Genomic DNA, 13064 nt, shown 5'->3' on the forward strand with positions numbered 1-13064 from the left:
AACTCATCGCGCGGGAACCGTTAAGTTTTTCAGGATAAAAAGTATCCTATGTGTTTTCCCGGGCTCAAAGTATTCTCATACCAAATTTCAGCAAAATCTGTTCCACGGTTTGGGCATGAAGACGTAACAGATATACAGGCACGCTTTCGAATTTATAATATTAGTATGGACCTCTGTGGCTCAGTTGGTGGACTGTAGCTCAAGCCGGGGGTCGCGGGTTCGAATCCCGCCGACGGAATAAAAAGTTTTTCAAAGTTCCTGGGTCATGGATGTGCATTAAAATATGTGTATCATTAACATTATATGTATAGCATAAACAGTATTAAATATAATTATATCCGTTGTATGGTACCTGTAACACATTACACAAGTCCTTCAGGTGCTTAGCACGGGGCCAGACTAACGTGGTGTGAAGCGTCCATAGATATTATAATTTTTTATTATTATTATATTATACGTGGGAAAGCCATGCTTCGGCACGAATGGGCCGGCTCGACCGGAGAAATACCACGTCCTCACAGAAAACCGGCGTGAAACAGCGCTTGCGCTGTGTTTCGCCGAGTGAGAGAGTACCGGAGGCCCAATCCTATTCCCTTCCCTACCCTCCCCTATTCCCTTCCCTTCCCATCCCTACCCTCCCCTATCACCCTATTCCCTCTTAAAAGGCCAGCAACGCACTGCAGCTCTTCTCTGATGCTGCGAGTGTCCATGGGCGTCGAAAGAAAAAAAAAAAAAAAAAAAAAATATATATATATATATATATATATATATATATATATATATATATATATATATATATATATATATATATATATTATAATATGGTTAACTAACCCGCTTTTTTCACTCGTTCCGCTACATCTGAGGGCTAAGGTTCGTTATATTATTTTAAATTCAGAATGGGGTCAAGAGGACCCCGGCCGCAGTTTGAAATGTTTACCTACTTCGCGAGATGGGATGATAGGTTAAATAAATCTTTATTTATTTTATCATCTTTTTGTACAATAATTTGTAATTTTATTGTCACTAGAGATCGCCCAATGGCCGAAATTCGACCTTAGTTTCAACGACATTTAGGACTACTACCTATATTTTGTAAAAAATATTGACTATCATATTTTTTTCTAGCCAGTGTAGACTGGCCGTGTAAGCATTGTCAAGTATCTAAAAGGCCGTATACACGATCGGTTCTAACCACCAACAGAGGTCACCTTGGTAGGGTTGGAACAAAAATCAACCGTGTAGACGCTTGTTTTTGGTTGACCAACCAAATAACCTTCAATAGCCTTGTAGTAGGGGAGGTGCTATCGTTTGCTAAGTCATTTCATACCGACCAAATTTTTGTCCAGCGGTAGCTTAATATTTATCAATCAATATAATCAGCGTCAGTCGCCGCACCCGTGGTGGGATGTTAACTGAGAGTATTTCAAAGTTGTAAAAAAAATAATTGCGAAAAGTGATTTTATACCGAATGAAATTTTTATGGATGATTATTGAGGTCATGCTTATCCAAAAATGCACCGTCAGCCGTATCGCAGACGGGGGATTTAACGTCAGTCGCGTAACTGAACTATGTTAAAAAAATTAAAATATAAAGTCTTTTCATACCGTACAAAATTTATACAGGTGAATGTTGATACCTTTTTAATAATAAAGTCCACCGTCAGTCGTTAATATGCGGGTGGAAAGCCCATCAGCCAGCGATATAAGCTATAACCAATATAGCCCTACTTCGCGCTCAATGTATCCTAGGGCGTCGCGTAGACGACATTTCCACCTGCAAATATTTAGCTGACGGCGATTTTCGTTTGAATTAACCATAAAATTGTCTCACATAGCAATTTTAAGTAATTAATTCGATAGTCAATATTTGTGAAGAAGAATTATATACATTTTACTTTAAAAGCGCCATCTGTTGTTATATACTAAAACTAAAACAGCACCTACCAAACCTAAACGTGTATAATCTAGATATGACCTTTATTGGGTGCGAATTGGGATCTTTTTAATATCAATTCAATACGATTTCCAACAACTTTGAGATGCTCTCAATTTTTATTCCACCCATACTGGAGTAGCTGACGATCAAAACTCTTATGTATTAATAGAATAGTATTATTGTTACGATTTTCGCTCGGTATGAAATAACTTTTTAAAATGAGCGCGACCTCCCCTACTATTGGTAGTGAGCGCATCCCTCACGACCAATGTCAAATAGAGAACATTGAGTTGAAACGCTACCGTGTAGACGCTTGTTGGCGCTCAGTCGCACATTGATCGTCGGATGCGTTGCATGTGGTGTGTAGCGCCAGTAGCCAAAAATCTTAACGTTGCTATTAAACGTTCTTCCACAGACAAAGAATTTTCGTCCATTCTAAAATAATTGAGAAAATCATCAGAGTCCAATATTTGTTAAATGATTAAGTGGCTCTACGTTTTTCTTTCTTTTAAACACCGTTTCATCTACAACCGTCTTTTTTACGTTTTTTTTCATCACATGTAGGCTCTATACAAGCCAGCGCTATTGCGGTCTTTTGAGGTTTACATAGTGGTCCCATTGTTCACTTTTCCACAGCCTAGCCAAGGCCCAAGACAGACGAGTTGATTTACGTGTAGATAGAAATTCAACTTTGTTGACCAAACCAAGGTGACCTCTGTTGGTGGTTGGAACCGATCGTGTATACGGCCTTTAAGATTCATTAAAAAAAACTATAATCCATTTTCAATTTGTGTCCTTGTTGTCAACAGTAGATATTCTGACAAAAATTTAAATTGTATTTATTTGTATTGCCTTTTTTTTTCTTAATTGTTATGAAATAAAATTAAATATTAGTAATTCTTCTAATTAATGTAAAAAATGTAAGTTCGTCTATAATAATTATATTAAATATAGTCAGTCAGGCATTTCTTATGACACATTTCAACTAAACTTATTTTTAATGTAAGGAGCAAATAACTCTCAAACAGTCGCATACGCCTGTAATTAACTATTGTGTTAGTATAAAACAAAAATGTATTAACTTTAAGTTTTGAATGTTGTCACAATATGTTGTTGGTGTATCTTTTGAATAAATAAATAAATAAATAAACAGACTTCAATCATAAATAAAAGAGTATGATTCGTATGTATACGAGTAGGCTTGTCACTCAAAAATCTGTCATTTTTCCTAGTGTGTGTGTTGTAGTGTGTGTAATGTTTTATTTGTTAAAAAAATGTATGATAAAAGCTTAATTTCAAAATATTATTAGCTCGATGCACTCCTTCACCATATAAAAGCTATAACTGTGCAAAATTTCATTCACCTACGTTTCCCCATTTTTCGTCAAAAGGGATACAAAGTTTTTGGCTCACGTATTCCGCTCGACGATCCGATAAATATATAGATTTCGCATGACAGCATAAGAGTCAGGTTTAATATAATTAAAAAAATATATAGTTTTAAGCTCTTTGTTAATCTAAAAGCTTAGTTTCCCTGGTGTTATTATGCTCGATGTTTTATTTGTAAAGAAATCTATTGTCAAGCTATTGTGGTTCTTGGCATATAGCCTAGTGGCACATAGGCCGACAGACATCCATCCTAGTGAAGGTCCTGTTTTTACCCGTGGGTACGGAACTAGGTTCTCAAATGTTAGTAGAAATAGTTGAGCGAAAAAACTGCAGTGGCAAAGTAAATTGCACTATACACAATATACACATTACACACACACCATAGGACAGCAGGATATTGGATCACAAAGGGCCTTTATACAGTAGTATGTGTGACACAACAAAGAGCTTCCCCTATCGGGACCTAGATACGTCAGGGGACTGACAGCTGGACAGCTTTGTTGTCTATTTATAGTCAAATCGAGTTTTATTTGTAGTCACAAAGGGGAGAACAAAAAGAAATTGCAATGGGTGCGTTAAAATGGCACGAAACGTTGCTTATTACATACCCATTCGACGCATGGATCATATTAGTCAGACAATCAGATGATCAGCTTGCATAGTGTTGGCCAAACTTGGACACAACGTTTTTGCAAATCTTTTTTTTTTTTATGATATAAGGGGGCAAACGAGCAAACGGGTCACCTGATGGAAAGCAACTTCCGTCGCCCATAGACACTCGCAGCATCAGAAGAGCTGCAAGTGCGTTGCCGACCTTTTAAGAGGGAATAGGGTAATAGGGGAGGGTAGGGAAGGGAAGGGAAGGAAATAGTTGAGGGTAGGGAAGGGAATAGGGTAGGGGTTAGGGGATTAGGCCTCCGGTAAACTCACTCACTCGGCGAAACACAGCGCAAGCGCTGTTTCACGCCGGTTTTCTGTGTGAACGTGGTATTTATCCGGTCGAGCCGGCCCATTCGTACCGAAGCATGGCTCTCCCATGGCACCGTGTCACGGTGCGGCGCCGTACCGTATCACGGTGGCGGCGTCGTGCCGTAACACGGTGGCGGCGCCGTGCCGTGTCTGATGGGGACGCAGCCTTACGGCCGTTCTCAATATTTGATCTATCTCTGGTTTTGCCCTACTAGAGATAGGAATAGCTCACATTAGACATAAATTTATGTCAATTGTGAGTTATTCTTATCTCTAGTAGGGCAAAACCAGAGATAGATCAAATATTGGGAACGGCCGTTAGTGTTTACTGTAAAATTCATACCTACAGAATATGAATTATTAATTAATACTTTTTAGTTCATTTAAGACAATTACTAAGTATTGTCTTTACCTTGGAAGTCGGTTTCAATTTTTGTTTTAAAATAATAATTTTACTCTTATTCGTTATCCTTAAGATTTTCTATTCAGTATTGGCGTTACTATTTGGGTAAGGAAGGGGAAAATTTCTCTCTTTTTATTTTCTTTTTTATCACATTTTGCTGACGCGGACGAAGTCGCGGGCAACAGCTAGTAGCAAAAATATAATATGACGCCCGCATCTCTTTGCGCATAAATACGATTATCGCGCGGGAACCGTACATTTTTTCGGGATAATGGTACCCCTTATCCTTTCCCAGGAGTCAAAGTATCTCTATACTTTCAGTAAAATCGGTCGAACTGTTTAGGCGAGGATAGGCGTGAAGAGGTAACAAACAGACGGATAGAAATTAGAAGGACTGTCAGACATACACTTTTGCATTTATAATATTAGTATGGATGTTTATTATAGGCAGCCCCGGATTTATAAATAGGCCGTTATAGGCCACGGTCTAGGGACGGCGGCCTCCATAGATGCCCTTCAGATTTCTTACATGGGCGGCGGCAATAAATAGTGGTCTACTCTCATAATAAATATGGATTCGGCACTGATTACAGGTAGACCCTAAACGGCTATCATTATAATATCATTATAGGATATCATAGAATAGGGTATTGCAGGAAAAACCACACAAAGGCGTATTGACAATGAACCTGAAATTATCTAGTCATGTATTGTGGTATTTTGGTGATGGACATGGTCAATTTGACACGCAGTTCACGGTGTGCTAATTGATATCCTGTTTATTATGCAAAACAAAGTACTGGGTACCTCTAGTACATACATACAATGTTTTGTTAGATTTCTGCAAATCAGATGTTTTTTAATACTAGATGGTGCCTGCATGGGCGTACCCAGGTTCTGGGCCAGGGGGGGGGAAATTACCCAGGTTCTGGGCCGGGGGGGGGGGGGGGGGGGAAATTACATCATTTACAATTTTATTTGAATCGGATTAGCGGTTAAAGTTTGAAGAGGTAACAAACAGACACGCATTCATCACATAGATTAGAATAGAAATTGTGCGAAGAGTGAAGACTAACATGAATATCAAGAGACTATTAGTAGGATAGTAGGACTTTTATCTTACACGGGACTTTTAACTTATCTCGGAATCGGCTCCAACGATTTTCATGAAATTTTGTACGAGTATATAGGGGGTTTCGGGAGCGATAAATCGATCTAGCTAGGAATCATTTTCAGAAAATGTCTTTTTATTCGTGTTTTATCGATAATCGATAAACTGAAAAATATGACTCTTCCTGACATCTATTGGCGAATAATAATACTATTTTGTTGGCAACTAATTGTTTTAACGATCAGCAGATGGCGTTATTAAGTAACACGAGGTCAATGAGTGTTTGCTATAATACCGAGCAAAGCTCGGTCATCCAGGTACTATGTATATTATGCTACATAATTACATACATCGACAACTGTAGAACTACTATATTCCATATTGTGTAATTGTCACATAGTCACAGTACCTACTCACGTGTCGGAATCTCGTGTACGTAATTTCCACATTTCCTCCGCGTCTGTTGTAGACGTTTGTAGGGCGGATGTTGGGCGGTATACGGGGGCGGATGCGAGAACAACGAAAATGTCAATACTGATATTGAGGATGTGTTTGTGTAAGGGGAGAAGATAAATACAAGGGATTAACAATAAAAAAGTAATAGTAAATTACTATAGATCAATTACTAGGATCAATCATCAACTTATGGTCAGTCCATAAAGTTAATATACCTAGCGGAGGTATATTAACTTTATGGGTCAGTCACACCGAAACTCGTGATTTCGATTCCTTTTAGGGTCTAGTCGTAGTATAGTGATGCGGATAGTGTCTTCATACCAAGAGCGAGATAGCGAGTTAATAATAATAATCATTTATTTCAAGTAAGCAAAGATCAAATTACAAACAAAAGTCACATTAGAAGAAAAACAGTGGCCGTACTTAGGCATTCAGGATGTATTTGTGTGTCTCTTAGTGGTGCTGAACTAAAACTGATGATGTTATTTCAGGATGGTGACGTGATCGAGCTGTGTCAAGTCAGTGACGTCAGATCGGGGGGTGTGCCCAAGGTATGTGCTGGTAACCCTTTAAAGTTTTAAACTATCTATACTTTAATATTATAAAACGGAAGAGTTTGTTTGTTTGAACGCGCTAATCTTAGGAACTACTGGTCCGATTTGAAAAATTATTTCAGTGTTAGATAGCCCATTTATCGAGGAAGGCTTTAGGCTGTATTTTATCACGCTTAGACTAACAGGAGCGAAGAAACAGAGGAAAATGTGAAAAAAACGGGGGAAATTATATGAAATTGCTCATTATCTTAAGAACTACTGGAGCAATTATTTTTATGTTATTTGGCACACAAGAAGAATAGACCACATGAAGGGACACACAAAAATGTACGGTTTCCGTGAAACTCCTAATTTACGCGGGCGAAGCCGCTCGGAACATCTAGTTTATTATACTAATTTATAAATTATACCCTTTCGATCACTAATATACAAGATACACAGTCCCTTACAAAACCTCTCGAAAATCTGTCGCCGAGTAAAAGTGTTTAAAAAAGTATACATTTATCTAAAATCAACCTTAATAATAGTTATTAAACATCTTTTTATAAAACGAATGTACAATGTGTGTTTACAAAGCAATAAATTTTTACGAACGACGCACGCTTCAAACTAAATTCAACCATCGTCCATATGTCTTAAAGTTTAAATTATTACAATTCCAAAAAAGCACTTCAATAATTTTACGGCCGCACTTCGCCGCTGGAACAGGGTGAAGTGAAGTATGAGTGGAGTCGAACTGTTCAACATTTTTTGTTGATTGTAATAATTTTAATAGTCCATTTTTTAATTTTTCCAAAGTTTAATGTATAAAGTGTGGAGTAATTATTTTTACTTGTAATATTATGTTGTTCTAATATGTTTAATTTTATAGTTAACTAAAATATACGTGTATACATTGAATATAAATGCTTAGAACATACAACGCTCGCTAAAGTCGGCTTGAAAAATTGTTCGCATCTTTGCCGTGCTATAACTGATATCCAATCTCCACATCTAACTGGATCTCGAGGAAACCTAAAAAAAATATACTCCTCAATAAAATAAATAATAATTAATAGCGACTCCACCAAATGGAACAGAAACACCCGAACATTTCAAGTGGGCATGATAAACTACGATAAGTACCTTTAGTATGAGTATTCGCAATTGAGATGGTTTATACCTCGTGTTGACTTTTTTACAACTTAATTTTAAAACTGTTTTTGTTGATTTCTTAACGAAATACCAATATTTATAATACAATTGTATGAAATATATTAGGATAAAATTAATACTTACCGGAAATATTAAATTACATCCTTTTTTTGAGTTTTAAACGTATGATTTGAACGAGCACTGGGACATGTTTCCCAGCGGAGCGTTCGAGCACTACTAAATCAAAAGTCCACCAGAATGTTGCGTTTGGTGCTCTTTTAGTGAGGTCGTTTTTTGCCGCGGACTGTGTATCTTGTATATTAGTGATCGAAGATTATACCCCTTATTATAGACTATACAAATACATTATACAATGCTCCACTCTTGTTATAACCGAAGTCAGAGATATTTAATGATTAGTTAACTTTAATCAATTCAAAGACCAAAATTGATAAAATAATCTTTGATTATGTCACTGTTAAAATATTATGCAAAGTGTGAAATATTTAACCAAGTATTAAAATACCCGTTTAATATAATTTCAAGCCAATCTAGCTAATTTAAATTACGTAACTAAACTTATTAGTGATATTACCAATTTATGTAGGCCATGGGAAATTGATTAAGTTAACAGGGTACATTCAATTATTATATCGTCTATCAAATTACTTTCTACCAGGAAATAGAAGTTAGTAGACTTTTGAAGTCATATCATTATATTTGCTTTCTTCATGCGCTACACACAAATTATTGTATAACACAATACATATACTCTCTATAGTGGAGCTAGGTTTGTTTTTTTTTATGAAATAAGGGGGCAAACGAGCAAACGGGCCACCTGATGGAAAGCAACTTCCGTCGCCCATGGACACTCGCAGCATCAGAAGAGCTGCAAGTGCGTTGCCGACCTTTTAAGAGGGTATAGGGTAATCGGGGAAGGTAGGGAAGGGAAGGGAAGGGAATAGTTGAGGGAAGGGAAGGGAATAGGGTAGGGGTTAGGGGATTGGGCCTCCGGTAAACTCACTCACTCGGCGAAACACAGCGCAAGCGCTGTTTCACGCCGGTTTTCTGTGAGAACGTGGTATTTATCCGGTCGAGCCGGCCCATTCGTGCCGAAGCATGGCTCTCCCACGTATAAAAGGTGGCCCTAAAAAGTTCATAGATCCTCATTAATAACTCCGTTTTTTGCGCGGGTACCGTACATTTTTCCAGGATAAAAAGTATCTCCATTCCGAATTTCATCAAAATCGATTAAGTGATTGGTTTAGAATTAATCGGACAGACAGACACACAGTATGGATGCGAAAGTGTGTCTGTCTGTCTCTTACCTCACGCACTTTATAACCCCCGACAAAAAAGAGGGATGTTATAAGTTTGACGTGTCTGTCTGTCTGTCTGTCTGTTTGTCTGTGTGTGTATCTGTCCGTGGCATCGTAGCATCCAACCGGATGGACCGATTTTGATCTAGTTTTTTTTTTATTTGAAAGCTGACATGATCGAGAGTGTTCTTAGCTATAATTCATCATCATCAGCCTGCTCAGTGCTGGACAATCAGGGTTTATCTGGTTCATGAAAGGCCGTTAGCAACTTGTATTCGTTTGATGGGTTTTATATTTCATTCTAGTTCGTGACATTTGTGAATATGCAATATACGTATACACATATTAATGGAAAGTTGACCAGGTGCTGCAGTATCACCTGGTAATCAATAGGATATCCAACTCCTCGCCAACTCAGAGCAGAGGTTTTGTGTTTGGGCTCATTTTAATTGCGACAACCAGTAAGAAGTAGATAGACACTAGACAGTAAATATTTACACGCTGCTGCTGCAGCATCACCTGGATTCTATAGGAACCGACCTTCGTATGAACCCAAAGTGGAGGTTTCATGTTTGGGCTCATATTCACGGCCTCATCGAAAAGGACATTGATAGATGGTAAATACGTTGAAAGGAATTATTCTGCACTATAACCAACACAAGCTTAAAAAGTATGAAATAAAATTAAATTAAGAAATTTAAAAAACCCCCGCCAAACAACTTTAAAAAGTAATAAAATAATATTTACTACCTTTAAGTTCAAATAATTCCTAACTTGTGTAAAGTAATATTTTAGTCCATAATTATTGTTGTCAAGGTGTGTCGGGGGACCGCTAATGTAGATGTTTGATTTGAGATTTCACATAACATTATAGTTTAAGGATCAATTCACAGCGAACCGAATGGAGATAATCAGCGACTTGGCGGTTGTTGGTTGTAGTTTACTTGGCGGTCCCCCGACACACCGTGACAACAGAATATATATTAGTAGTACCCGATGGACTAAGATATTAGTTTACACAAGTTAGGAATTATTTGAACTTAAAGGCATTAAATATTATTTCATTACTTTTTAAAAAGTTGTTTGGCGGGGTTTTTTTTAAATTTCTTAATTTATATACAGCTGAACTTAACTAATATCGATCAAATTTCAACGACGGATAGGACATTTAGGATAGTTTTCGTTGCGGAAAAATGTACGGGTCCCTTCGTTTAAACCAGCCTTTCCCAAAGTGTGCGATAACGCCGCCTTGTGGGCGCTGAAGGCGGTCGGTGTGGGACCCAGAAAAAAAAATGAGGACGTTGTGTAGAGGCTTGGAGAGTGATTTATTTCATCTGGATACATTTTAAATTGAAACAATAGAGGCGCTAAAATATAATTTGTTCTTAAAGTAAGTTTGGGAACCTCTGGTTTAAACTCTTCTTAATATAATAATTGTAGAACTATTACTTCCAAGACAATATTATGATAGTTGTCTTTTCAACCTTCTTTATTATTAAGGTTAAAAATTGGTAAACACTTTGTCTTCGACCGTGCATGAATTTGTACACAAAGGAGATGTTTTCCAAGAAAATGTCAAACAAATATATTATGACCTCTATCTAAACATGTACATTCTACAATGTACATACTAAGTGAATAGGGATTAAGGTCTACGAAAACCCCTTGTGCAAACCCAGGGCCGTAGCTACCACCGTTTCTGCCGTATTAATTATAGGAGGCGCCGCGCCCGGGGCCATGAGGCCCCAACGTGCGTGGGCAAAAATTAATAAAAACTTTCCTCATATTAAATGCACATGGTGACCAAAAAAGTTATAAAAATAATCCGCATTCGAAACAAACTCGCATAATTTGGTTCGGATGCGGATAAGTTGTCAAAATTGTAGGGTCACCATTCTGACTTATTTTTGAGAACACATCAGGACTAAATTAACTAAAATAGATATTTAAATAGTAACGTTAAATGTAGATATTTTATTTATCGCCAGAAAAAGGAACTTCAAAAACTAAAAGATGTAATGTAATTTGGTAAATGTTACAGGACACGAAACTCAGCGACAAACTGACAAACAAACACGGACAGGATCTCGAAGACAAGTCACTGACGATATGCAGCGGGACGGACTACATCAACATCAACTACCAACACGTGGTCTGTCCCGACGCTAACACGGCCAAGGTGAGAAAAAAATGATACAAAATAAAAAATTCTTGCGCAGGCTTAAGCCATAAAAAAAGATTATATTTTTACACGGGAAGAAAATGACAGATTCATAAGAGGTGTCTGTAATTTTGTCACTAAACGGAAGTGCTTTTGCAAGGGCGACTCAAGCTTAGTATTTCTATTATATTCTAATATAAGCGTATTTTTTCCAACATGCTGTTAGCTTTGACAGGATTCAAATTAATGGAAAGGATTTATATTCACACGGTCTTACAAAGATCTGGCATTAAATAACGCTCATTAAGAAAAGATTGTTACTATTTTCTAATATTTTATATTTGTCACGGTCCATTAAGCGATCTGTCTATTTGTCTATAACTTTCAGAATAAATTATGACTTCTGGATAAAATATCCTGCATAAATATGTATAATTTTGAAATTTGGAATAATGTTAGAATTTATGAATAGGAATTCGAAATCCACTATGTTTATGTTTGGAGGAAATTTCGTGCTATTGTGTTATTCATACATAACGCAATACATAAACATTATACACGGGGGCCCGATAAATATTGTCCTGTACACACGTCGAGATAGAATTTTTTTGAAATAAGTATAAATGTGAAAAATATATAATCTAGATAATTGAATTGTTACACACGCGAAACATTTTACCAAAATCAGTCAAACCGCTAAGGAATCTAATCATTAAAATACTAAAGATTTATGTTAAAACAGTATAATATAATAATGTTATCTTTTATAAACACTGTAGGTTCAATGTTAGGTTTTGCGCGTTTACTTTCCATAAAGTTAGCTATAAAACCTTTTATTACCCTGAGTCAACTAATAAAAATACTTTATTAGATTACCTTTTTCGTTCATCTACTTAACATTTTAAAATGGATATTTTTAGGTCTGATTGTAATTAAGATATCTCTTGTAACGTTCGTGAAAGGAAATTCTGAAATTAAGGACAATAATTGTCCAAATAATTGTCCAAAAAAATGTGTCTGGACATAAGGAAGAATTATTCTTCCTTATGTCCAGACACATTTTTTTTTCTATAAATAAAATTTATGGATTCCGGCGTGAAACAGCGCTTGCGCTGTGTTTCGCCGAGTGAGTGAGTTTACCGGAGGCCCAATCCCCTATCTTATTCTCTTCCCTACCCTCCCCTATTCTCTTCCCTTCCCTTCCCTTCCCATCCCTACCCTCCCCTATTACCCTATTCCCTCTTAAAAGGTTGGCAACGCACCTGCAGCTCTTCTGATGCTGCGAGTGTCTATGGGCGACGGAAGTTGCTTTCCATCAGGTGACCTGTTTGCTCGTTTGCCTCCTTATTTCATTAAAAAAAACACGTTTTTGGAAATAATATTGAGGATGGACATGGGTATGCTGATCAGCTGATAAATTAAAACATACGATATACGTTTTTTGCGCTAATTTAGTAGTCTAGAATCGACATGGACAACAAAGGAAATCATAAGTAAATTACGATTAGTTTTATGACTAGATACCTCAGGGGATTAGACCAATAAAAGTTTACGATTAGGGAGAGTCGAGACGATCGACGGCCATACGACTGAAAAAGGATTTACCTAAATGTCAAGTGTGTTGCCATT

At 37.1% G+C, this 13064-nt stretch overlaps 1 protein-coding gene across 4 annotated transcripts in view; it reads left to right on the forward strand.

Annotated features, from left to right (window-relative positions):
* LOC121734924 (1-phosphatidylinositol 4,5-bisphosphate phosphodiesterase) overlaps positions 1-13064 on the forward strand; it is a 70927-nt gene that overhangs the window by 36955 nt on the left and 20908 nt on the right. For all 4 annotated transcript variants that reach the window (XM_042125566.1, XM_042125567.1, XM_042125568.1 and 1 more), the window contains exons 4-5: positions 6759-6818; positions 11316-11453. In XM_042125566.1, coding sequence (XP_041981500.1) covers positions 6759-6818; positions 11316-11453 — 198 coding nt within the window. The remainder of the gene's footprint in view (positions 1-6758; positions 6819-11315; positions 11454-13064) is intronic.

This window comes from Aricia agestis, chromosome 16, assembly GCF_905147365.1.
Source record: "Aricia agestis chromosome 16, ilAriAges1.1, whole genome shotgun sequence".
In the NCBI taxonomy this organism is placed as follows: domain Eukaryota; kingdom Metazoa; phylum Arthropoda; class Insecta; order Lepidoptera; family Lycaenidae; genus Aricia; species Aricia agestis.